This window comes from Chelonia mydas, chromosome 8, assembly GCF_015237465.2.
Source record: "Chelonia mydas isolate rCheMyd1 chromosome 8, rCheMyd1.pri.v2, whole genome shotgun sequence".
Taxonomy (NCBI): Eukaryota; Metazoa; Chordata; order Testudines; family Cheloniidae; genus Chelonia; species Chelonia mydas.
Window position 1 is genome coordinate 7,035,489 of NC_057854.1, and position 24,740 is coordinate 7,060,228.

Consider the following 24,740-nt stretch of genomic DNA (forward strand, 5'->3'; position numbering starts at 1 on the left):
AGCAGCAGCGTCCAGCAGTTTGGACAGAATTCTTCTAAAGTCTCAACAAAAAATCCAGCCTGAAGAATCTAGACTGAGACCAAAATAGTATCACTAAGAAAAAAATAAAAAAATGCAATGATCATTGAAGACACCATTAAAAACCTACCAGTCCCTGCTGGATGCCCCTATAACAATACAAGGGCTAAATGAAAACCTCCAAAAATTCAAACTCAGAATATCATGCAGCTCTGTTAGTACATCAGATGAGTGGCTTGAACGCAGCACCGACCACATCAAGGAAGCCTTTCTGAAGCAGTTTCACTTAGCTCTCCAGTTCAGAGACTTCCCTGAGGTATGGTCACAGACTAATTACCCCAATACACATAAGCAGCGGTGACTTTCACTCACAGAGGCACCTGGGTTTGCCGTAACACCAGCGAATTATTCTGTAACCTCCTTAATGAAAGATTTGACCATTAACGAAGTCAGCCAGGAGGATCGAGCTGGATTCCTCACTGAGAACCAACCTCCTCCTCTCCCCCAACCCCATCCTTACCACCCAGAGAGCACGTTCACAGATGTGCGGACTGGTAACCAGACAAGGGATCTGTCTGCTGTGGAGAAACGGAAGCCCTTTAAGCAAGAAAAGGCAGCAAAACAACCGGGTCACCTCAGGCTGCCCTTTTCCATCACGGATGAGCTTGGCACTCCCACCAAAAACCACAGTGGCGGGCAGGTGATCCTCTAGCACCTCTGCAAGACAGTTGCCAAAGGCATTCATGTGACAGCTGCCACCAAGCTAAGTTTGACACTTGCCCAGTCCGGAATCAGTGACTGCACACAGAAGTGGAAGCCAGGGGAAAGCAAAGCAATGCTGGCCCCCCCAGTGAGCAGTGACTGCGAGCAACCTGGGGTGGAGATGAACTCTCTACTGTCATACACAAAATGCCAGGGAGTGGGAGAAAGAGATTCCCTCACATTATTGCAAATAAGAAGCACATTAAAAAACAATGAGGAAAAACGATGCCATAAGAATGGAGAGACCCGGCAGAGCTGGCGTCAGGGGACAGAACAACCTGCCACCGGGTCAAGGATGACAAATGGACCTAGGCGTTCAAATCCTCATAATCCTGTGAAGCTCCATCTGGGGTAGACTGTACCTACTTATAACAGCGGCTGGAGGGTCTTTGGCAACACTTGTATTCGGCACCGTTAGTGAAATTCAATAGTGACACTAAATCTGCACTGTCTGGGGAAAGCTGGGGTTCATCAAACATTGGACCCGCTTCACACAGGGACTTTCATGAGCTGTGGGGCCCAACCGTGCACAGCACAGGGGCGTGGTGTTGCATATGTGAGTGCACGCCGTAAGGAGTGCTGAGGGGGCCGGGGAGTGCAGCGGGACCGGATCCTGCATCGCAGAGAGCACTGCTGCCCAATGACGCCAGCCTCACAGAAGGAGTGAAGCCGGACGGTTTGCCCCAGAGCCACTGAAATCAGTGGCGGGGCCCCCATTGATATTTGGGGACTGAATCACGCCCAAACAAAGACGCCTGTAGCTAAGAACCTTGTGGACATGCTGCGGTGACGATTAAGACTCTCTCTCCTCAGAAATGCCCATTCTCTGCCCAGGCTCAGCCTCTCTCTTACCCTGGCACCTGTGAGTAAGGCACGCAGAGGGGCTCTAGACTTCTTTCTGCTCTGTGCAAAGGGCTACACCTCAGACTTAGCTTTCCTCACACCTTGTGCAGCCTCCACCCGCTCTTGTGCTGGACGGAGCACAGCAGCCTGGCACGTGGGCGGTGAAATACAAGCAGAATGGACACTGACCGGCAGCACCCCCGGGGAGTCTTTAAAACAAGACTTGAGCGTAAGAGAGGGGTCAGGACGAGGCCGAACCTCACATCCCAGCCCTCTCTGAACTTCCTGGGACCCACCCCAAATCCCAACCCCCAGCTCTGGTTGTGAATTTTGGGCCCATCTCCAGCAAAACCCAACTCAGACCTTTATGGAAGCACTGGTTAAGGGAAATCGGGTATAAAATCCATCAAGCATGAGAGATGTCTTGTTTTCTGTTACACCTGAACTTCCATCCATTTCGGGAAAAGACCTTAAACTCCCAACTCATGGATGGAAAGTGGATCAAAATCAGAGGGAAAAGCTCTTGAACTATCCGAGATGTGACCCCCCCCAAAGCCAACACTGTGTAAAACCTCTCAGCAATTGTACTGGGCTCCTTGGAGGAAACTTGATTTAAGAGATAATAACAAGTGTTCAAAGGTTCTAGGTGACAATGAACACATGGGATTGTGGAACGGTTAAAAGGCCTGATCCTGTTATCCCCCTGCCATTGAGTTCCATGAGAGTTTTGCCAGGATAGGGCCCAAAATGTTCTGTAGCAAAACAGCATGAATAATGGGGAAAACAATCCTGGAGACATACGTTTTTACTTGAGCTGGTATTTCAGGAACTAAATGTGTCCCTGAATCAAAGTTTAAAATGGATCTCTATCAGCCGCAGTGATTGCTCATATGGAGACTTTGGAAGAGGGTAGGAAAAACTTGCCTATATGAACTTTTAATGGATCTGGCACTCACTTTGTCATCCAAAGCAGTAATTTATGGGAAAGTGAATGAGAGGGAAGAGCCCAGCATAAGCTGGACCCTGCACTGAAACATCAGAGGGAGGGGGGAAACGTAGAAAAACATCCTACATTGTGCTGGGCAGCATAAGAGAAAAAGTGAACTAGGCAGAGACTTACAATGGGCAAAGAATCATGGGTAAGGGGTGATTTTACTTTAGCTCTCTAAACAGATATATATTACACAGATTATTCCAGGGAAACCTGTTGCAGGAGGTCAGACTAGAAGATCACAGTGGTTCCTCTTGTCTGGGAATCCATGAATCCAGGCTCAGTTAAAGATGAGAGCAGGAGTTCTCAAAACTTTTCATGGTGTGGCCTACATTTCAATAGTGAGATTATCTCCTAAACCTCTCCCCTCCCATTCACTACAGTACATCCCCGCCTTCTCTCCCATTCCCAATCCTGCAATGTCCCTTTGGTAGCTACAGGAAAGAAACACCTGAATGTCTGTCTAACTGTCTTTTAATGTGGATTGGCAGCTAGAAATAAAGAGGAGCCTGAACCGTATTACTAGCTCATGGAGGATCAGTCCATCAAGGGCTATTAGCTGAGATGGTCAGGGATGCAACCCCTTGCTCTGGGTGTTCCTAAGCCTCTGACTGCCAGAAGCTGGGAATGGACAACCAGGGATGTATCACTTGATAACTGCCTTGTTCTGTTCATTCCCTCTTCTGAAGCATCTGGCACTGGCCACTGTCAGAGACAGGATACTGGGCAAGATGGGCCACTGGTTTGACCCAGTACGGCCATTCTTATGTTCTTAGCTAGGTCACTGCAGACCATTGGTGGTCAAGAGAGCACAGTGTGAGAACCTACATACAAGGCTGTAAATGGCACCTATGGGATGGAACAGTAACGGTAGTATGTGTAAATAGAGAGAGAGAGGTATGGAAAGAGAGTGTTTATACCTCATTCATTTACAGAGAGGGGAATTTAATTTTCAGTAGATTGAACTGTCATTATTTGAGACAAAATCACTGACAAAATAATTATAGATATTGAACAATAAGCAAGCCTTCCACGAGAGCAGCGAGCGACAGGGCCAAAGCAGCCAAGGCTGGTAGAGTGACCACATGTCTTGGTTTTACTAGGGCAGTCCTGGTTGTTCATACCATGTCCCGGTGTCTTAGCAACTTCTTTCATCATACCTGAAATGTCCCACGTTTTCGTTTCAGCCATCAGGCTGCTTGGACTTTTAAAAACTACAGAATATGTGGTCAAGACCAAGCTGGAATCCAGCCTAACAGGAAGAGTCGGGCGGCATGAGCACCCAAATGGGAGAAGGGAGCAGTTGAGCAGGCGTTCGCGACACTTGTAACACGTTTTGTGATACGCTCAGACAGGCACTACGCAGAGCGCTATTCTAGCAGGAGCAGCCCCAGCCCACATTTCTTAATGAAGCGCACTCTTCTCTTTCAAATGAGCATTGGGGATCTGGCGGGAGATTGGGGAGCAGGGCGCCGTGGCAGAGAGAAGGGCTCGGTGCAGACGGAAAAGCTCCACAGGTGCTGGAGAAGAAACAGAGTGGTGGAGAAGAGAGAGAGCCCAGAAGCAAGAGGAAGAGGGTGAAGAGGAGAGACAGAGTCTGCGAAAGCAGGGCCTGAAAGCAGAGGTTTAATAGTAGGTTCCTAGGCTGAGAGTTCCAAAGGGGCCGGAGAGGGAGCTGAGTGCCCAGCACCTATGGGATGACACACCCCCTCAGGGCCCTCTGAACTCCCACCTTATGTGAAGAAAACTCCCTTCATGAGACCCAGTGTAGCCAGGCATTAGGGCTCAGGCCTGTCTGGAAGCAAAGGGAGAGATGGGTGGGAGAGTGCCCCAGTCACATTCGCTCCATTGTTTGGTCCCCTCGCGAGGCAGAGGAAGAGAGGCAAGTGGAGGGGAAAGGGGAGGTTTCTGGGGGTTGAAAGGTCTCTGAGAAAGGGGGGTGCTTCGGTAAGGGCGGGAGGGGCCACGCGAGCTGAGGGGGGATTTAAAGATGAGACAGGGTGAGACAATGCCCGCTTTATTTGAAACTATTCTGTAAAGAGCCTCTCAGCATTCTCCATGTCTTGTTAGCTGGATTCGTTTAAAGAATCCCACCGGTTTCCCTTAAGGTCTCCAGATGTTCCCCGCACAACCTGGGAATTGCAAAGAAACCTGCATCCGACTGTCCGTGAGGCTTCAGGGCCCAGGCAAGGGAGCTATGGAACCTGACAGGAATGTGCCAAAGGAGTGACATTTCCTACCGGGGTGACATGTTTCCCTTTCCTACCGGGGTGACATTTCACCTCAGCTGCCAGGCTCTCATCCAGGGCAAATGGAACGTTTGTGCCCTTTTGTGGTCCTGCCCCTGTCTGGGAGGGGAACACCACTCCCAAGAACTAGACTTTGGGCCGTGGGGGGTCTCTTTATCAGCCAAAAGTCCAGCTGCTGGCAACTGAGGCAGGGGAGCTGGCTGGGACATGCCAGGGAGAGGACCAGTGCCATGTGCCTGCATCCACCCCACCCTCCTTGAGCAGTCTGAGAGGATTGCAGGAACATATTCTCATGCTGGCAGGGCCAGGCTCACGGGAAGAGATGCCCTCCCATCCCTGATCCACCAATGCATTTCTTTTAAATACATTCCCTGCCACCTCACAAGGGACATAACCTCCCCACACACCCTTCCTAGCCACCCCCCGTCCTGCAGGGTGCAGAGTGTCCCCAAGGGACAGGATGGAAACTCCTCCAAGCAGTTTGGAGCTCCCTTAGGCAGGGGAGAGGCCCCGTCATTCACCCCAGACCCCTCCATCCCCCTGAGTGCAGGAGCTCTTGGGAACCTTCAGAGAGCTGCAGGTTTACAGGGGTCCATTACTTTTTCAGCCCAAGAGGAGAAGCCACAAAGGGTAGAAGCCATGGGAGGAGCCAAGAGAAGGGGGAAGAGCCAAAGGAGCCAGAGAGAGAAAAGAGGGGGGGTCTGGGGAGGATCAAACTGCTTCCTGTCCGCTGGCCAGTCTGCTGATCCCAGCAAAAGATCGCTCGGGCCCTACTCCCTCCCCAGAGCACCTGGGCCCGCCCCACATCCGCTGCACCTGTCCCACTTTGGGTGTGATGCCAGGCATGCAAACCACCCAACACCTCGAGGAACAGCGTGTTCCACCTGAGCACCCGCCCCGACACAACATGAATCATCCCGACGGAAACACCTGCTCGCTAGGAAAAGCATCTCCACGACGAGGCTGGCGGGCGAACGCGGGACCAGCCAATTAGCTGCGCAGCGCCGGGCGTCGCTATTTACTGAACTTGCTAATTAAAGAGAGCGAGAAGAGCTCGTTACGAAATGACAGCCACCCACCTGCTTAATCTGCTACTGAGCCAGCTTTGGCTCCCCGAAACAGAAAACTCTGCTCTTCCCAGGTGCAACGAATGACCGTTAATAAGTACCCGAAACAACCCCCCTACCCCAGGGGGAGAGGAGATGGAGGTACTGTGAGGCTGAACGTTAGTCCCCTCGACCTGCCTGGTTTGCATTAAAAAGGCATCCCCATGCTGGTCAGCACTGCAGCTTTCCCCCTCCTCTCCTTCCCTGGCATCTCATTCTGTGTGGTTACAGATTGCTGCTTCCTACCTCCCGGAGATGGTGCTCCTGGACCTTCTTCATCTCTGAAGCCCTGCTGCGATGCTTCCCCTGCCTCTCCGCGCTCTGACACCTTCGCTCGCCTCGGAGACCGTCTCTACGGCGATGGGGAGGGAGACGAGTCCGAAAAAGAAAAGGAAGAATCCCACTTCTCGCTCTCCGGCTCTCTCCTCCTCGGCTGGGTGTTCCTGGCACAGACAGAGGAGATGTTAACCCTGTCTAGAATGAGGCAGAATGAGAGAGGGATGTCGGGCAGGCAGGGTGCAACCAGCAGGGCTGGCACACAGGTTTGCTCTGAGTTGGAAATCGCTGGGTGGGGAGCAGCAAGTGGGAAGAGGACGGATCCCAGCAGGCTGCAGATGGGCTCTCCATCAAAAGGGTTTCTGCCATCTGCGGGGTCTGTGGGCTGAGTCCTGCTTCGGGAAAACAATGAGTTCCAATGAGGACAACCCCGGTGGCTCACGCGCTGGAGATCCTCAGTAACCCAGTGAGGGAATGCTCATTGGGTGGGAATAAGGAGGAGACCAGAGCTGCATCACATGTGGAATGAGTGTGCTGGATCTCATTGTGGTCCATCCCGGTCATGGATCCGGCTAGCAATCTGCCAATGCTGGCCACCAATGCCCGGAAGTGGCCCGGGATTGGATCAGCAGGCCATGTCACAGGTGAGGTTTGAGGTGGATGAGCTGTGGGGGGCACTGGAATAGCGGGGCACAGTAAGATGGGGCTGAAATGCTGCGGGGGGGCAGGACTTTAATAACAGGGTGTGCTGCAGGTAAGGGTCGAGCGTATCAGCAGATACAATGGGATCAAGCCACTAAGAGTCGGCCTAGAAATCCAGAGAGACTAGACTCATGGGGTTCATCCAATCAGCACGGACTGGGCCCTTCTTTATGCAGGCCCTGCGATAGCCCATGCAGAAGGCACCCTGGGGTTCTCCAAACATCCCGTAAGAGATGGGCTCTGAGACAGGGAACCCCGAAGCACAGCTGTAAATGGCAGACACTGGCGAGTGCCCCAGCTGCCTCCCTGGACAGCGCGACAGCCCAGCAACGAACAACAGGGTTAGTGTGTCTGTCTGGGAGCAAGAGCTGATTCCCCAGCAGGAGAGGGGAACATGCGAGGGAAGTCCCTCTTTCTGGTCGTAGAGCTGCCGGCCAGCATGCAGGTACAGGATAGAAAACCAGACGTGTCACGCTGCACCTCCCGGTTCATTCCTGCCCATATTTATTTCCCTTCCCCCAAAGAGACATTACCACGGGAGCTATCGTCTGCAGCAGCCGGCGCTCCAGGGAACAGTGCTAGGACAGGGGCTCTCAAACATTCTCATAGCGCAGAGCACCTCTTCCTAGAGAGATGGGCTCCCAGACATCTGCCCTCCTGCCGTATCCCTGGGATAACTACACCAACTGCCAACCCACAAAAGGAACCTGAGGGACCATCAGCAGCTGGAAATAAGGAGGAGAACATGCCTCATTTACTTATTGGCTTTTCTCTGGAGCAAATCACTGGAATCTGAACATCTCACATATGCTAATGAACTAATCCTCAGAGCACCCATGCCAGATGAGGAAGTATTATGACACTCTTATTCTGGGGAAACTGAGGCACAAAGTGGTTAACTGATTTGCCCAAGGTCCCAGAGGTCTGATGCAGTGCTAGGAAAAAACCTCAGATCTCCTGAGTTCCAGCCCAGTGCCTTAACCACAAGCCCATCCTTCCTCCCACGCAATTAGTCAGCTCTCCAGGAACCACCTGCAAGGGTTGCATAAATCATCAGCTGTCCCTGGATCACAGCTGAACACCTGCTAAGCTAATGGGCTGATGCTGTGACTTCCTGAGGCAGGACTCTGGGCACCGGCATCATACTGCGGTGGCAATTTCCCAGTTGCACAGAATCTAAGGCTGCATGCACATAGGCACCGGGAGCCCATCCCTTACCTCCTGCTTCCAGAGCAAGAAAATCTTTAACATCCCCAACTCTGCGTTCCAGCCTGAGACCCCAGCACAAACCGAGGCTGCAGTGAGACACAGAGGGACAGTGCTGGGATGTCGGGGAAAGATCCCCCCCGGGGCACAGGCCACATCCCCCCATCCCCAGGCTGGGGCATGAGAACGACCCAAGCAGAGGCAGCTCCCAGAGAATCCATCCCAGAAGCTCTGAACGGTGGGGGAGAGCAGTTGGGCTCTTTACTTGATCTCCAGCAGACAAGCAGCCATGACCGAGGTGCCCGACAAAGATGCCTGGAGTCTGTGTGTTTAGTGAAGGCTCCCAGTGACCTCAGCCTTAGGCCCCCGTCTGCACAGAACTGGGCTAGCGCTCGGCTCTGCCTCCCGGTTCTATTGCGCGTTGGCCCCGTCCGCACTGACCAGTCACAGCAGGTTAGAAATGGCTTGAAATGAGTTCCAGACACAGGCCCCCACCCGAGGGGGGCCAGGGGACCCTCATACCGACAGGCCAACCAGACTCCCCCTAACATGGAAGGGCTACGGAGAATATGGCTCTTTCCCTGCGGTCCCCATCCTCCAGTGAGAGACCCCGCTGGGCCGTGGGCTCTCTGAGGAGCGGGGGCTGTTGCTGCAAACCTCAGCTGGTCTGGACACCATGATCCTGCCCACCCCTCCCCTCGCCCTGTAAAATCCGACGGATCAGATCAGATCTGGGCTCCTTCTCTCTCCCTTTCCCCTCCCTCCCTCGCGGCTCTGCTGCTGTCATTCTCTCCCCCTCCTGTCTTGCTTTCCTCCCTTCCCTTCTCTTCCTCCCCTTAGCCCTCCGCTGGGTGGGAGCTGGTTTCCAGCCCTGCTCTGCCCAGGGGAGTTGGGATGATGGGCTTTGGCGGCTGCCATTCCTACAGGGGTCTCTGCACAAGGCCCAAACCTGGTGTCCCTGCTCCCCCTGCTGGCGGAGCTCTGCAGCAGGCCCAGTTCGGAGAATTCTTGCAGCATGGGAGCAATGGAAATAATTAAGTGGCGGGAGGGGTTGATTTTAAGAGGGGGAGCTGTTCCCTGGTGGTTAGGGCTGTCGGGGGCAGGAGCAAACCCCAGGGAGGGAGAGGGGTTATTTAGGGTGGCACGCAGGGGTATAGTTCGGGCGACATGTAGCAAGCAGCGATGTAGGCGGGTGCTCAGCGGGGACCTGCTGGCAGTGAGCTGCACCAGGCTGAGCCATACGATCTCCAGCGAAGCGCTGGGACACTGGGATATTTTAGGACATCGGCCCCTTGCTTGGGGCATTTTGCTCCCAAACGGGCGAAGTGCTGGACAATGCAAGGACCAGCTCTGCAGTGGGAGGGGACCAGCTCCCCTCCGCAGGGCTTGCCCAGCTCTTATGGCTCTGTTTTGAGGACGAGAGGCAGGAATCCGCACAGTAAGGAACTGGGCGGCTCTCCCTTGCATCAGGGCTTGCTCTGCCGGTTGTTAGAAGCCCAGCAGGAGGAATGGGCAGAGACTTCTTCAGCCCAGACATCTCTGGGGCATTTATCAGAGCGGCTGCAGATTTGAGGGACGGGCGGGGGGAGGGGGGGTGCATCTGGAAGGACTTGTTGAGACTGGAGAATAATACCCGACAGTGCTGAGCGTGAGCCCGGCATGGCCATTGTAACAGTGAGTAGGGTGAGCCAATGGCCTGAGTTACTGGTAAGACCCCACTTTTATGGAGTATCCCAGTGAATTATAACCGTGCTGGTATCTTATCCCATGGTGTCTTATCCCACCCACACCCACTGCTGCAAAGTAACCCTGGAACCGCAGTGGAAGGGCCTTCGGGCTGGGCCCCTGAGTGGCATTTCCCTTTTGCGCTGGTCCCGTTGCTCTCTTCTAATCCACGAGTCTCTTCAGCCAGGCTTCTCTGAGTTATGGGGAGCAGACGCCAGGGGGAGGCTGCTTGAGCTGTCATTGGCCACAGGCGAAGCACAATTCACATTCCCGGGTACTTGGAAATCCCTGCTGGCTACTTAGTGGGACCAGGTGTCCCTGAAACCCAAGGATGTCCCTGTTTTCCTCCCATCATGTTGAGCCAAATCCACAGGGGGCTGAGGAGGACAGTTGCTTGACCGAGGAGAGGAAGAAGTGGGTCCCCTTCTCTGTCTCAGCCTCCCTGATGGCCACCAGAACCATCTCCAGTGCACTATCTCCCCCTCTCCAGGATAGCTGTCCTGGTTTGCCCTGTTAGAGGCAGGAAAGTGCCACATCCCTGAGGCTAATGAAATCTGGCCTTTGTTTTCTGCTCTCCCTCCCCTGCCCCCGGAGCTGGGTTCTACATGTGCCCTCTGCATGATAGGGGGCGTGTTACAGGCCAGGACATCATAGAGCGAATGGCTGAGAAATCCCTACAATGTGCCAGCCCTTGTGGGAATTAACTTGAGGACCCCTCTGAACATCACTGAGCTCCTCTGTCACAGCTCTAGGCATGAGGGGGCAGGACCACCAGAGCACGGTGGCTTCACAGACATGGGTAAAGATTCCAGGATAGGTCCCCCCACCCCAAGTACCTTGTCAAACATGATCTGTCCAATACAGGGCCTGGCAGCCATGCTGCAGTGGCTGCTAATCTAATGGGAACATCCCCAAGAGCCGCTGAAGCCATGATATCTGCCTCCTGCAGTCTGACACTCCATGTCTGTGCGTGAGAGCAACTTTGCCCATAGCCGGCTGCAGCAGCATCTGTCCTCAGATGGCAGGAGCATTGGTCTTGCAGTAGTGCCCAAAGGTTCCAGTCAGGATCATTACGGCTATAATACTTTGCGTACGGCATCCACAGATCTCAGTGTGAGTTATGAACACCCATTAGCTAAGCCACACAACACCCCAGGCAGGGAGATCACCATCATGGGTTGGTCTAGGACTCTAGATATATTTAATTCAGTCTCAGCATGGGATGGGATGGATTAGATGGCCTCTTGAGGTTCCATCTAGCCCTACATTTCTGTAATTATCCCCATTTTACCAGTGGGAAAACTGAGGCATGGAGCAGTGAAGTGACAGCAAGTCAGTGGCCAAATCTGGAGTGGGATCTTAGAGTCCTGACGCCCAGTGCCCTGCTCTAATCTGGGCCACAGATGGGCTCCTGTGGAGGGGAAGCAGCTACAGGCACTCCTTAGGGAAAGACGGAGCAGCTCCTAGAGAAGGAAATAGTCCCTGGGGCTGGTGGTGCCCCCAGAGCTGGGATCCAGTTTTGGGAAGGGCCTCACACAGGCAGAAGCAAGGTGTCTGCACTTCCAGGAGCTCTCTCACCTCCTTGGCACTCGCAGCCCAAGAGAGCAGGGGGTCTGTGGCTTCAGGGACTGTCTAACGGGATGCTGGCCCGGTGAGCATGTTAAAGACATGGAAGCCAGCTCCAGTGAACAAGGACAGCTTGATGCCACCTGGCTGCAGTGCCACAGCCGATGTGCTATTTCTGAATTGATGAGAGCAAAGAGGCCAAGTGGGTCGGGCAAGCTGCATACATCACTTTGAACGGAGGTGCTCCCTTTCTTGACTGCTGGAGGCTGCATCATCACCGATGCTAACGAGGCTCCTGTAGATCACCCATGTCTGTAGCAATAAGCGTATGTGACAAAATATTTGTTCAGTGCAACCCCCTTGCCGTCTACAGCTTGGCAGCCAGCCATCTGATGCGTAGTACGGGGTGCCTGGATTGGAATTCCTGCTCTCTCACGGACGTGCATGAAGCCAGTGAATTGTACGCAGGTGGCATTGCCCTCTCTCCATGGGTGCTGGAACTAGGGGCGTGGGGGCGTGCTGCAGCACCCCCTGACTCGAAGTGGTTTCCATCATACACAGGTCTTACAGTTTGGTTCAATGGCTCTCAGCTCCCCCACTATCAAAATTGTTCCAGCACCTCTGCTTCTCTCTGCTGTCTGGCATTTGGATAAAACTTTTCACTGGGTGGACTTGTTTTGTGCTGTACAGCGTATAATAGCTGGGTAGGCCCTTGGTGACATGGGGGGCGGGGGCGTTACTTGGACCACTCTATCCAGCTCCGCCTTGTGAATGTGCAAGCGTTCTCCTGAACCCTCTGACCTGCTTAGGTCTGAGGATGAACAAGGAGCGTAGAATTTGTGTACGTTGGGGAAGGTATTAGATTAAACGATAGAGAGCGAGATTTTCAAAGTGCCCAGGGATTTAGGAGCAAATCCCATGGATTTCCAGTGGGATTTATGTGCCAAAGTCCCTTTAAGCAGTTCTGAAAATCTACCCCTAAAAGGAAAAGGCGCCTACACATAAAAAGAATTAGCTACAAGAGCAAAAGGATGATGCAGTGCCTCAAAGTTTGCACAATTTACCACTTGGAGTCTACGTTTTATGATCTGAATTTCCCAGTGGGAGTGGGTGGAGCTGAGTGAAAAATGTATCCAGTGAATTTCTCCTCTTATCCTGCTATTAGAACAAACAGAATGCCAGATCCCATGTTTTTCAGCTGTATTCCCTATTTGGAAATACTCCGTGACTGCCCCCGCCGCCCCCACATACACCAATTTTGTTAACTCCATGGATCGCTCATGAATGACAGCTCTTTGCAGATCTTCACTTTTGAGCTACATTGGTAGGCTGTGAAAGGGCAAAGAAGTCACATGGTATTTCTGTTCCCGGATTGGCTGAGTGTGCAACCACGTAGATTCATAGATTATACAGCCAGAAGGGGCCACCCAGATCATCTAGTCTGACCTCATGCACAGAATGTTCCTGAATTAATTCCTGTTTGAACCCCAGCAGACCTTGTAGAAAATACATCCAACCTTGATTGAAAATTTCCAGTGCTGGAGACTCCACCCCAGCCGGTGGTACGTTGTTCCAGTGATTAATTACCCTCAGTCTTTCAATTTTGCACCTTATTTCCAGTCCGAATTTCTCTAGCTTCACCTCCCAGCCGTTGGATTGTTGTCTGACCTTTTGTCTTTTAGCCCGAAGAGCCCATTATCAGAGGTCTCACTTCTGGCTTACACTGTGCATCGGCAGAACCAAGTTTCTCCCATCGTTTGCATGTGCAACTTTGAGCTTGCCTGGAACATTTGTGCCAGTGAAAGCCAATCGCATGAATGTTCATGGACAGTGGAAACAAAGCACCTGCCATGGGCAGTGGGTGAAACTCGTGATGTCAATGGAGTTGGGGCCATTTGCTCTAGCAGAGAATTGGGTCCAAAATGGGTGTGGGTGAGACAGATGCAAATTCACTTTGGTGCAGACCCGTGTAAGGTGTTCTGCAGAACCGGCCCAGCTCTGGCAGTGGGAGGGAATCTGCCACTCCAGCCGGTTTGGGCCCATTCAAGAGGAGAATCTGAGCAGATCAGGGATTGCAATTTGAATGCTGCTAAGATTAATATCAGGTAATAGGCTAAAAACCCAGACCTGGTGCAGGTGGCAGGGCCTCCACTGAGTTTAATGGGCTTCCTTCAGGGCTGCTGAACCTGGACCAGCACTGTAGCAGAGATGGGAGGGAGTGGGGGCTGGATCTGCAGATTGGGAGGCTGGGATTTGGTGATGGGATAGGTCCCGCAAGAAGGCAAAGTGGATCTGGGACCAAGCCAGAGGCAGAGGGGCCTAGGAGCAGCCGCAGTTCTGTGTTAAAACCATTGCGATTCCCTGTGCAGATCCCGCCGAAGTGCCGCCTTCTGCTGCTTTCCCACCCTCCTAACTCCCCAGACGCACCGGTTGCGTGTCAATTCTCAGCCCCAGAGTGGAATTTATGGCCACTTTATAAACCCGTGAGAAGAGGCGTTTCTGATGGAAAGGCTGGCACAGTCCCCCCCTGCCCCGCTGTTCTGTTCTGTCCCGGTAGAGTCTGCCGGTGCCTAGCCAGCCCCCCGCACTCCTTCCATCATAACCCTCTCTGCACAGCTCCCGAAGGCCGCCAGGGAAATAGGGTCGTACAGGCACTTTGACTAATGAGGAGGCAGACACTTTCTATGGAAATGCCCGGGGCAATCGCTTGGCATCGCATGGCAGCTTTCCAAGGACTGAATGGTGCCGAAGGACCAGGAGAGGGTGCTACGGGTGGAAGAGGGTGCAAGGAGGAAGAGAGCCGCCCCCCCCCGGTGCACACACAGGCTGAGCACATTTGCAGTCTATACAGGGTGGTGCAAAGTTAGCAGCACCCGCAGCTCCCCAAGCCTCTCCTAAGAGGGTGGGCAGGGGCATGGTCATACCTCAACTCCTCCCTTCTGCGGCTGTCTGCTGGGAAGGGATGGTGCCGCACCCTGCAATCGTGCAGTGCCCCAGCCATGCTGCCCCGCCCCACGCCCATTACTTATTATTATGCTATAGAGCAGGGGTGGGCAAACTACGGCCCGGGGGCTGCATCTGGCCCTCCAGCCATTTTAATCTGGCCCTGGAGCTCCAGCCAGGGAGTGGGGTTGGGGGCTTGCCACGCTCCACATGGCTCCCAGAAGCAGTGTCATGTCCCCGCTCTGGCTCCTACACGTAGGGGCAGCCAAGGGGCTCTGCATGCTGCCCCCGCAGCTCCCATTGGCTGGGAACCGTGGCCCATGGGAGCTGCAGGGGCGGCACCTGCGGACAGGGTAGCGTACAGGGCTGCCTGGCTGCGCCTCTGCGTAGAAGCAGGAGGGGGACATGCTGCTGCTCCTGGGAGCTGCTTGATGTAAGCGCCACCCAGAGCCTGCACCCTGCCCTGACCCTCTCGTGCACCTCAACCCCCTGCCCCCTTCCTCCTTCTGAACCCCTCGGTCCCAGCCCAGAGCATCCTCCTGCACCGCCAACCCCTTATCCCCAGCCGCAGCTGGAGCACTCACTCCCCCCCCCTGCACCCCAACCCCCAATTTCATGAGCATTCATAGCCCGCCATACAATTTCCATACCCAGATGTGGCCCTCGGGCCAAAAAGTTTGCCCACCCCTGCTGTAGAACCTCAAGGGTCCACCTGAGACTGTGTGTATCCATTGTGCCAGGTACTGTCCTATGTCAACCCAGAGTGCCTGGCGCCATTGTCCTTCCGTCGGGGCAGTGTGCCATTGCACCACTCCAGGGCTGGCCTTTGGCCTAAAGTCACAGCTGAGCACTGACAGGACAAGCCTGTACAGTACCGGGGTGGCACATATCGCTGGTGAAAGTGAGGGGCCGATTGAGCTGGCTGGTGTAGCCAGCCACTGTGCAGCTCCCCCTGCAGCTCTGCCCCTGCCCGTCTGTCCTGCAGCACCCCCCCCCTCCCCGCCCCCGGCTAGTCCCACTCACAGGCTCACTTGAGCAGAGGCTATGTCACACGGGCATCTTGCAATGGGAACGAGTCCGTAGGTGACAGGGATGAGGACTGCAAACACATTTTACCCAGGAATTGGAGCCAAGGCCCTTGGTGAAAATTGGTGCAGTAACTCCCTGCACCCTGGCTGGAAGGCGGTTTGTCACTGTGCCCACCTGGGACTCCAGAAGGAGTCGGATGTTTCATATCGGGCATTGTCACAGCTCCACCCTTTCCGTTCTATGCACTGATGCTTTGTTTGCATTTCGCCACTTTTTGATCTCAATCAACCTTTTGACTTTTTCCCCAGGGATCCACCTAAAACACACAACAGCATTAAAGAGAAGAGGTGGGTGTCTGGTTGTTAAAATTGCCCCAGCACAATGTCACCAGGGCATATACCTAACTGATTAAAAACAATGCAACATTTAGCTGAACTGATATCAAACTACGGGCTTGTTTACAGGGAGGAATTTTACCATCAGAACTATACCAACATAATTATACACTACAGTGATACTGGTATAGCTCCACATGGGAACAGTCTTATTCTGGAATAAGAGGATCTTTATTCCGGTTTAGTTTATGCCATTTTGAAAGCAATATAATCACACCGGTATAGTTTCTGGCCAATTTACCCATATAGACAAGCCCTAAATGTAAAGAGATTCGCCTCCACCATCAGCAGAACCACCCACATGGGCAAAAGCCTGAGTAGCTAAATGAACTTTGTCCTTGTTCTGAAGGTCAACAGATCTGAGCTCCGTTCGAGCATTGAGGGCCCTCTTCTGCAAAAGTATTGCCCTAATGTGTCTTCCTGCAAAGAGAAAAACAAATACTTTCATTCAGAAATGAGAGTAAAGAATAAAGAAGGAACCAAAGTAGAATCTCTGAGAGAGCATGGTGTAGGGGTCTCCATAAAGGGCTACAGCTACTCTGAGAACAAAATGGCTGCACACAGGGAGAGATCTTAGGCTCTGGAAGGTGCAGCACACCTAATAATAGTAATAATAATAACAAGCTTTGTTCATCCATAGACCTCAAAGTGCTGTAAAAGGAGGGAAGCATCAGTACCCCCATTTTACAGATGGAGAAACTGAGGCACAAAGCAGGGATACTTGCCCAAGGTCACCCAATCACTTAAAACCTAAGGCATCAGTTTCAAAGCTACATACACTGCATGCCCCAGCGCCCAAATGTTCACTGCTCGGGAGTGTAAGTGACAGCACGGCTGCCGATTTTGGGTGCTGTGACAGAGCATGAAGAGAGCTGCTTCCTCTTGTGCTTCCTGCTGAGGTGGTGCCAATGGCCAGAGCTCTGAGGGCAAGGCTGGGCTGAGCTGCTGAAAACATTTGCCCTGCTGGGGTGGCAGTCCCAGCAACCATAGAGAAACATTTCACAGTTTTGCCACAAATTTTCCTGGCAAGCTTTGCCTTTGGCCAGACTCACCGTAGCTTTACGTGGGAACTGAACTGGCCTGGGTGCACAGGGACTTGTGACAGACCAGGCCATTTATGGCCAAGAAAACACGTCCGTCCCTCTGGTGACTAGCTGAGTGCTGTGAGCGGGTGAAGGAGAATGCTCCTCTCCTTCCTCCACTTTCTTCCTTTGGGGCAGTGCTTAATTTGTGCCAGGGCTCAGCCCTGGCACTTCTAGGCTTGGCGGTTCATAGCCCTGGCACCTGTGGGCTTGCTGTGTCAGTTATGAGAGTAAAAAGATTGCTTGAGTCCCGGCACCTCTTTCATTACAAATTAAGCCCTGCTTTGGAGGAATTGACTTTGGGATGTAAATCATCATAACTGAGGAGCTGGCCCTTTGTGTCAGTAATGGGGCTGTGGATTGGGAGGGGAGTAGGGAAACATACCAGCCTCTGCTCTGGGCCCATTGTACTGATCCCAGCTGCCTCAGACCCTGGGCAAGCGGGGGCTATTGTTATTTACGTGATTGGTGCTTTACAGCCGGGTCTGAAGAGCAAATATCAGTTCTCTGCTGGTGTGAACAGGCAAAATTCCATTGATGTGACAGATGCTGGGGTCATTTGTACCAGCAGAGAATTTGGCCTTTCAACTTCTCTGTCCCAGAAAGCTTATAAACTGCACCGTCCTGAGCCAACTGGTCTAGCTGCTCCGCTACCATGCCCCAGCCATCCTGCAAGCTAGCAGAGAGCCCCTGATCTCGGGACAGGGGTGTCCCAATTCAGTCTCTGCTTTGCAAGACGTAAGAAAGGAGACAGACGTCTCAGGGCACCAGGTAGTCACTGTTTGGTAATGTACCTGTCTGGAGACTGTTGGCAGGGTGGCTGCGTGTTGAGCTAATTATATTTTGTGGGTTTACTTTATAAAGAAGGTGTCTCCATGCAATGATTTACCAGGATAGCATGAGATCAAGGAAATGGTGCTGAATGCCTCTAGGAGCATCAAAAATCCTGGCGTGTAAGGTGCTGAGATATATACACACACCTGCAACACATACACAGTGTGGCCATGCTCCTTGGCCTTCCTCAGAGCCACCCTGTAAGTGCCAGCAGCCCAGTCTCTGTCCTGTCTGCCAGCGCTGGGATGAACTGGGAGCAGAGCTGTGCAGTGGCCTCTGGCAGCTGGTAGGGCTGGGGAAGGAAAGTGAGTGCCTGCCACCTGCTGGTGGTGTGCCTGTCACGGCGACACGTGGCATCTGGCAGAGCTGCCCGGGGGGGAGAGTTTGTGTGTACGTGTCTTTTGGAGAGCTGGCTCAGTGACTAACGATCAAATTGCTCCCACCTTCTCCTCCAGCTACAGTCATTGACCAGTTCAGGGCAAACAGCAATATCCCAATGCTTCCGAAACCTAAAGCAGGGTGGCCCCCGAGCCCCAGCAGGAACCTGGACAGATGCATTTCATCACCCTGGGCAAGGTGTGTTCTGGGGTTGGGGGCACATTTATTGCCACTTCCCGAAGGTGCCTGCTCCCTGCACACATATGGCCAGCAGGAACCTGAGGGCACAGCGGCTTCATGGACTTTTACCCTGCTATGCAAACAGCCAGGCACCTGATACGAGTATCAGGTGGAATTTCATCCCGACGTCGTAGTGCAGGAACAACCTGCAAACGCGTCTTCTCTCCCTCCCCCAGGGCCATCCCGTCCCAGACCCGTCCCTCCACCCCTAGCTCTCCAAGATGCCACCTCTCCTTCCTGCGGCTCTCCCTGCAGTACCACTGCTCCTCCCCCATGGCCGCATCACCGTTCCCTTTGCCCACCTGGTCAGGGCCCACTCCCCTTCCAGCCCAGCGCCCTTCCTCCCCCGCACACCAGTGCTCACACACGCAGACTTGCACACCTGCCTGTCACAGACACACACACACAGCGTGATTAGCCTGCTATCTCCACGCCAATGGTAGGATGATGGCAGAGGTGCCAATGGGCAGTGATGGAAAGACCTGTTCCAGCCACTGACTGGTGTGTGCCAGTGAGGGAGCGGCAGGGGCCTTGCTCTCCCCACCAGCTCTCACAGCTAACCTGGTGTGTTAACAACCCAGGCAATCCACAGCACCAACATTCAGCTGCAAGCCTGGGCTGGCTGGAAGGAACTTTGCTGCTTTGTTGAATGCTCTATTTGTGTAACTTACCCACCCCAAACCTTGGCGTGATTCCCCCTTCTCTTAACTTTTCCCTGCTCTTGTCCTGCCGGTTGAGAGGAGAGACAGCTCCTTGAGACGCTCCAGGTCCAGGCAGCACTGGGGAATATGTCCCTGTACGACTGCCCCTTCCCAACCCCTCCCCTCCTATGAGACCTTCAGAGCTAACCCAGAATCTCTCCACTGGCAGATACCCTCTAGTGCAGATATTAGCCCAGGTGCTCAGAATCTCCCATCTCCTTTACCCAGCTCGCCCAGACCCAGCTCAGGTGTGCAAGGATGGTCCAGTGGTTAAGGTGCTAGACTGGAGCTTGGGAAGGAGGGTTCATTTCCCGGCTCCATTGCAGCTTTCCTGTGGGGTCTTAGGTACGTCACTGAGGGCTCATCTACCTGGGTAGAAAGCCCCACGCAGCTGGTGCTGAATAGCTAATAGCTATTCCACGCTAGTGCCCCTTTGTGGAGATCCGGCTAATCTGCTCGAGCACAGAATAAGAGTGTCTACACGAGGCGGTAGTGCAGAATAGCTATTGCACTTTAAATTTACCCCCTAGCTCTTGCACACTAACTTCCTTGTGCATTCCCCATGTAGGCAGCCCTTCGTCTCCACGTCTCAATTCTCTTGCTGCTAAATGAGGGACACAAATATTTATGGCTGGAAATTGAAGCTAGACAAATTCAGACTGGAAGTATGGTGTACATTTTTAGCAGGGGGTAATTAACCACTGGAACAATTTACTGAGGGGGGCAGCGGATTCTCCATCGCTGAATATTTTACATCAAGATGTGCTGTTTTTCTGATAGATCTGCTCTCGTCCAGCCAGGGATTCATTCAGGCCCGTGTGAAGCCGGAGGTCAGACTAGATGGTCACAGGGGTCCTGTCTGGCCTTGGAATCTGTGAGTCTATGAATAGCTGCTGTGATGACCACCCTGGTCATGTCCCCCTCCCTATACTGCATTGACCCCCCCCGTTCTATATTAACTTCATCATGCCCCTTCTCTAGAGCCCCGCGGAGCTCTGCCCACCTCTCCCCCTTCACCTGCTCCCTGCATTCTCCCTCTCCCACTCGCTACCCCATCTCTGTACCTCCAGCCCCTCCATGCATTAGGCCTGTAGTAAGCTCCCCATGCTTCCCCCTACCCCACCTGCCAGACCCACCTTCACTGCAAAGCGGCTTCCCCACGCCATGCAGGTGTTCCCACCTCTCTCCATGCCTCCGGGGGAGGGCGCTGTGTTCCGTGGGGTGAACAAACAATAAAACGCACTGCTGATTAATACTGGAGAGGAGTCCCAGGCGTGGGCAATGGCTGGAAAGGGGTTTTCAAAGGCACTCGGCCTTGCCCTAACTTTGCCATTGGCAGCGCGAGGCCCCATGTTGAATCCTACAGACAGCTCCACCCCAGCATGCCTGAGTCTGGATCTCCCTCTCCAGAGCCGTGGCCCACAAGGCACTGGGTTAATATGGAACCAAAATGACTCGTACCATCCGGTCCTCCTCACAGCAGCTCCTCTCCCCTTCCCCCTCAGGTTACCCCAGAAGCTCTCTGGTGCTAGCAAGCCGAGAACAGCAGGGGGAATTGGCAGGGGGAGTTGTGGGGCTGGGCGGGTGGGAAGAGGGGAGGGCAAGGAGGGACAGTGTAACCGCGGAGGAAGGGCGAGACAGGGAATGGGAGCAGGACCAGGATGTGTTCCCAGAGCCAGTCGCTGCCCATCCGCCCCCGTTCTCCTTCACCATCCCTTCACTGCGCTGCCGGGCACCGGTGCCAGCTGTTCCACGGGCTATCTTGCATCTTCTCTCTTTGTTTATTGTTCTTGACTGGGGAGGGTATTTGGTCTGTTAACCGCCATAAACAGAGATTAGAGGTGAGACAACACCTATCAGAGGCTGCCACGTTTAGGGGTGGCTGGTGGCCTTGTTCTTTGTTCTTTCCCCTCCCCCACGATGTTACAAGATTACAGCCTTCAGGGAGGTTCCCCCAGGCACGGCAAACTGGCCCAGGAACTGGTAGCCAGGACTCTAGCTGCGTGACAGTCTCGGCCCACTGATGGAGCCACCTGATTCTTGCTAGGGCCTAGAGGAACTAAATCTCTGTGCACTGCACCCAAAACGTGCCCGCATGTGCTAGGGGAACTGGGCACTGATGTGCCCATATGGGCCAGGGACACTGGGCACCAGGGAAATGCCTGTATGAACCGAAGGCACCAGGCACTGGCGATGTGCCTGCATGGGCTGGGGGCACGGCACACTTCATACGTACCCCTGGTGTTAAGGCCCGGAAAATGATCACAGTAAAAACCATAGAACCCTTTATTAATGTGACACAGACACTTCAAAACGAGTCAACAAGGGGGACGAAGGGCCCCTGCGCAGACAGCACCAGACACAAGCGCGCCCCCCCAGCCATTGATGTCGGCGTCGGTAGCCAGGTGATTGGGGGCATTAACTTGGCTGGAATCGTTGCCTTTTTCCCAGCCTCCACCAAACCCGGCGTGATGAGATGCCTGCCCAAATCCGACAGCCGGCGGGCTGGGAGCTGTGCGGAGATGGTCAGCATCCTGCTGGCAGCTGGGAGGAAAGCGAGAATGGCAGTGTCTTGCTTTGCTACCTGGAAAACTCTCATCAGTTTAGATCACATCATGTGAATCTGGTCCGAAGCTTCCTCCAAGCCTGTGCTGGATACTAACTGAGACCATGAGACCATGGGGGTGGGAATTGGCTAGCAACAAATTCACAGTGGGCCGGGTTCTGGCACATTTTTATTTTTCAAGCTGTTTTTTAAAAAAGGATTCCACCGTATGTACAAAACCCTGAGCCGAAGCCCTGAACCAATATAAACATCAACGTTTTGACCCCTGACAGCAGTAGGCAGGGGGTGTCCAGGGGGCAGTGCTCACATGTCACGGGATGGGAGGGAGCTAAAACTGCACTGGAGGCTGGACGCAGGAGCAGGGCTGGCCCAGGGAACAATCCAGGACCCTCTGTGTCATCACTGAGACCTCAGTTTCCTTCCCCCATTGGACCTCTTGCTCTCTGGGCTGGAAGTTTCTGGCAGTACCACTGGGGTATTAACCTCAGCCCCAGGGGACTGGGAAAGGAATGCACGGTATTCACCTGCAGCCCCCAGCAACCGACGGGCTGAGCGATACTGGGGGAGATACAAAGTGGGTCTCGTCCAGTCCTCAGACAGAGGTTGCAATGGCTTGTTATGATCCCCACAGAACTCCAGGCCGGAACGCTGCACCAACCCAAGAGACAGACCCAGAAAAGGCCATCCCAGCTTTGAAACAAGGCCCAGTGTGTGGCAGGACAGGACATCTTCAGAGGGTTCCTGTTCACTTCTGTGGTAGCAGAGCTGCAGATGCTCAAGCAAGCTGCTAGTTCTTTACCTTGGTACTGAGGCCCAGACCCCAGGCTATAATTAAGGAGTGCCCAGCTCAGGGTGGGGGTTGCAAGGCTGGACACAGTGCTCCCCTGCATAGGGCAGCTGGGTGCAGTAACTGTCCCCTGATGTGACAGGGTTTGTCTGCACGGTGCCATAGTCCAAACCAGGCCCTGCTGGCATGAAAATGGGACCTAGTTCACACTGATGTAGTCCAGTTTCAAACAGGACTACGTTAAAGTGAATGAGGGACCTTTGAGTTCACGCCAGCAGGGTCTCCATGGAGCAGTTAAAGCTCAGAGCGTTAAGAGCGCGCTACAATTCACACACACACCCCTAGTCCGGACTCCGGCATCATGTAGACAAGCCCTTAGAGCATCCTAAGGGCTAATGTAAGTTACGGTGACTGCCAATGGCCTCAAGGGGCCAACGTGACAATAGTGGCTCGGGGAAAGAAGGGCCATCCTAGCCATGCGCCTATGTGGGCATCCGGGAGCGGGGGTGGAGTAGAACTCATGATGCCAGCTGCACACCACCTGAGAATTCTCCTGACACTGGGTGATCTTCCTGAAGCTGGTTATGCCAGCTGTACACCCAGATTGCTCTGCCAGTGCACTGGGGTCTGGACCTTTTCCGTGTTTATCTGGAACACAGTGTAGATGAGTGACAGGAGCAAGGGGCTTTGCAGCAAGAAGAGGGCGAGGGGGATGGTGGTGAGGAGAACAATGGATGAAAACCCAGAGGGCTCTGCGGTGTGCAGGACTCCACTGAGGCAGAGAAATGGGAAACAACCATGCTCGCTAGCTTTGGAAAACCACAACTTTTACAGCATCTTCCTGGAGCCTGCATTTCCCCACACATGCAGATGCCACTCTGTGTGGTGTCCCCTCACATCCATGGGGTGAAATCCCACCTTGGTCACCAGGCTGGTTGCATACAAACCCGATGCCACAGCAGCCGTATTCATTGTCACGCATCATTTAAATCCTCAATTCTGCGCGCTGTACCAAGGGACGCTCTAACTTCACACACTCCTTCCCTTTGCACTTTTATCCTCCTCCACTTATTGGCTCATGCCACAAGCTGCAAGAGAAGAACTACTGATGGCTCCTGAAGCCTCCAGTAGGACATGCTCTGTGACTAGGACCACTAAGAGGTGCCCAATGGAACCAGCATGACCAGCAGGAAACTAACAGACTATTGCATCACCTCTGTAATAGCCCCATTCTGAATTTGCTTGGTCACACGAATCTCAGATATGACTTCCACCCCCCCCGGACCCAGCCTCAATTGGTTATGCTGCCCAGATGTCAAACCCCAACACAACTACAAACACTCTTATGCTCAGCTTGTTCTCCTTACAGTTCAGACTGCTCCTACCGGAGGACAGATCTGCAGACCAGACGGAAATCTCTCTGCATTTCAAGACTTCTTAAGACAAGAATGAGCTAGCTCTGGCAGTTCCTTCAGTCAGCGTTCCTCTCTGGCTAACCCCAAAACCAGGTTATTTCTTGCCACTCACATTACATATGGAGAATTATTCTTGATGCTCCTCGGAAGGGCGGGATGACTCTGTTGCCTAGTGGATTTAGGAGCTGAACTGTCACCTCTGGAACTCAGCTTCAGCCTTTGGCTTGGAGCACAGTAAAGTAAATGTGGGCGACGGTGGGCGGGTGGTGTCAGCCTGGCTCCTTCTGGACATTTGTCCACTTTACAAATCAATCCCTATGCACCTGAACCCGGTATCCCAGCTGTTCAGGAGACATGCAGGACTGGAATAGCATTGGCAGAGCTGTGTGTAGGGAACCTGCGACTAAATAGTGGGTGCTGCAGATGAGGACAAAGGTATGTTAGTGGAGTTCCCGCTCCTAGCCCAGTACTAAGAGGCCCTTGTTTAAAGGAGGACCAAATTCACCCTGTTTAAAACAGCCACCTTTCCTGGAACGGCGCTTACTCCACCTCCCACTTTCATGCCTCAGACTTACAAGAACACACTTGCTCCAGAGAACGTTCCTAGCTTGTCCCCATGTCCCCTCTCCACTTCTGTTCTCCCTCCAGGCACCAGCTGAGTGTCTTCTCCTGGCTAATCCCTTCAGTCCTGTCTCCTGTGTGCTCCTCGCCCGATTCTCTGGAGAAGGACTTCCACTGCTTCTCTCCCTTCTCCCGCTCTGTGACTGTGGGGGGTGCCGGAGACTGATTCAGAAGCTTGTTCCCAGCGGCACATCTACCTAGTGGTTAGTCCAGTCTTGTTTGAACGGCCCCATTCCGCCTGATGTGCCGAGGGGAAGTCATTCCTGACCAGTCTCCTGAACCTCCAGCCAGGAGCCCAACCTGTC

At 53.5% G+C, this 24,740-nt stretch overlaps 1 protein-coding gene and 1 long non-coding RNA gene across 4 annotated transcripts in view; one reads left to right on the forward strand and one right to left on the reverse strand.

The window, feature by feature from the left end:
• SLC6A7 (solute carrier family 6 member 7) overlaps positions 1-6,344 on the reverse strand; it is a 32,344-nt gene extending 26,000 nt beyond the window's left edge. For 2 of the 3 annotated variants that reach the window (XR_006283370.1, XM_007071494.3), the window contains exon 1: positions 6,216-6,344. Coding sequence is in view for 1 of the 3 variants with exons in the window: in XM_007071494.3 (XP_007071556.2) it covers positions 6,216-6,248 (33 nt within the window). In the remaining 2 variants the exon portion in view is untranslated. The remainder of the gene's footprint in view (positions 1-6,215) is intronic. The other variant, XM_043521176.1, reaches the window with a different exon arrangement.
• LOC122461462 lies at positions 5,639-9,787 on the forward strand. The gene is made up of 3 exons (XR_006283371.1): positions 5,639-6,071; positions 6,201-6,889; positions 7,124-9,787. It is a non-coding gene; the product is annotated as an uncharacterized LOC122461462 (long non-coding RNA).
• Positions 9,788-24,740: the final 14,953 nt, after the last annotated feature.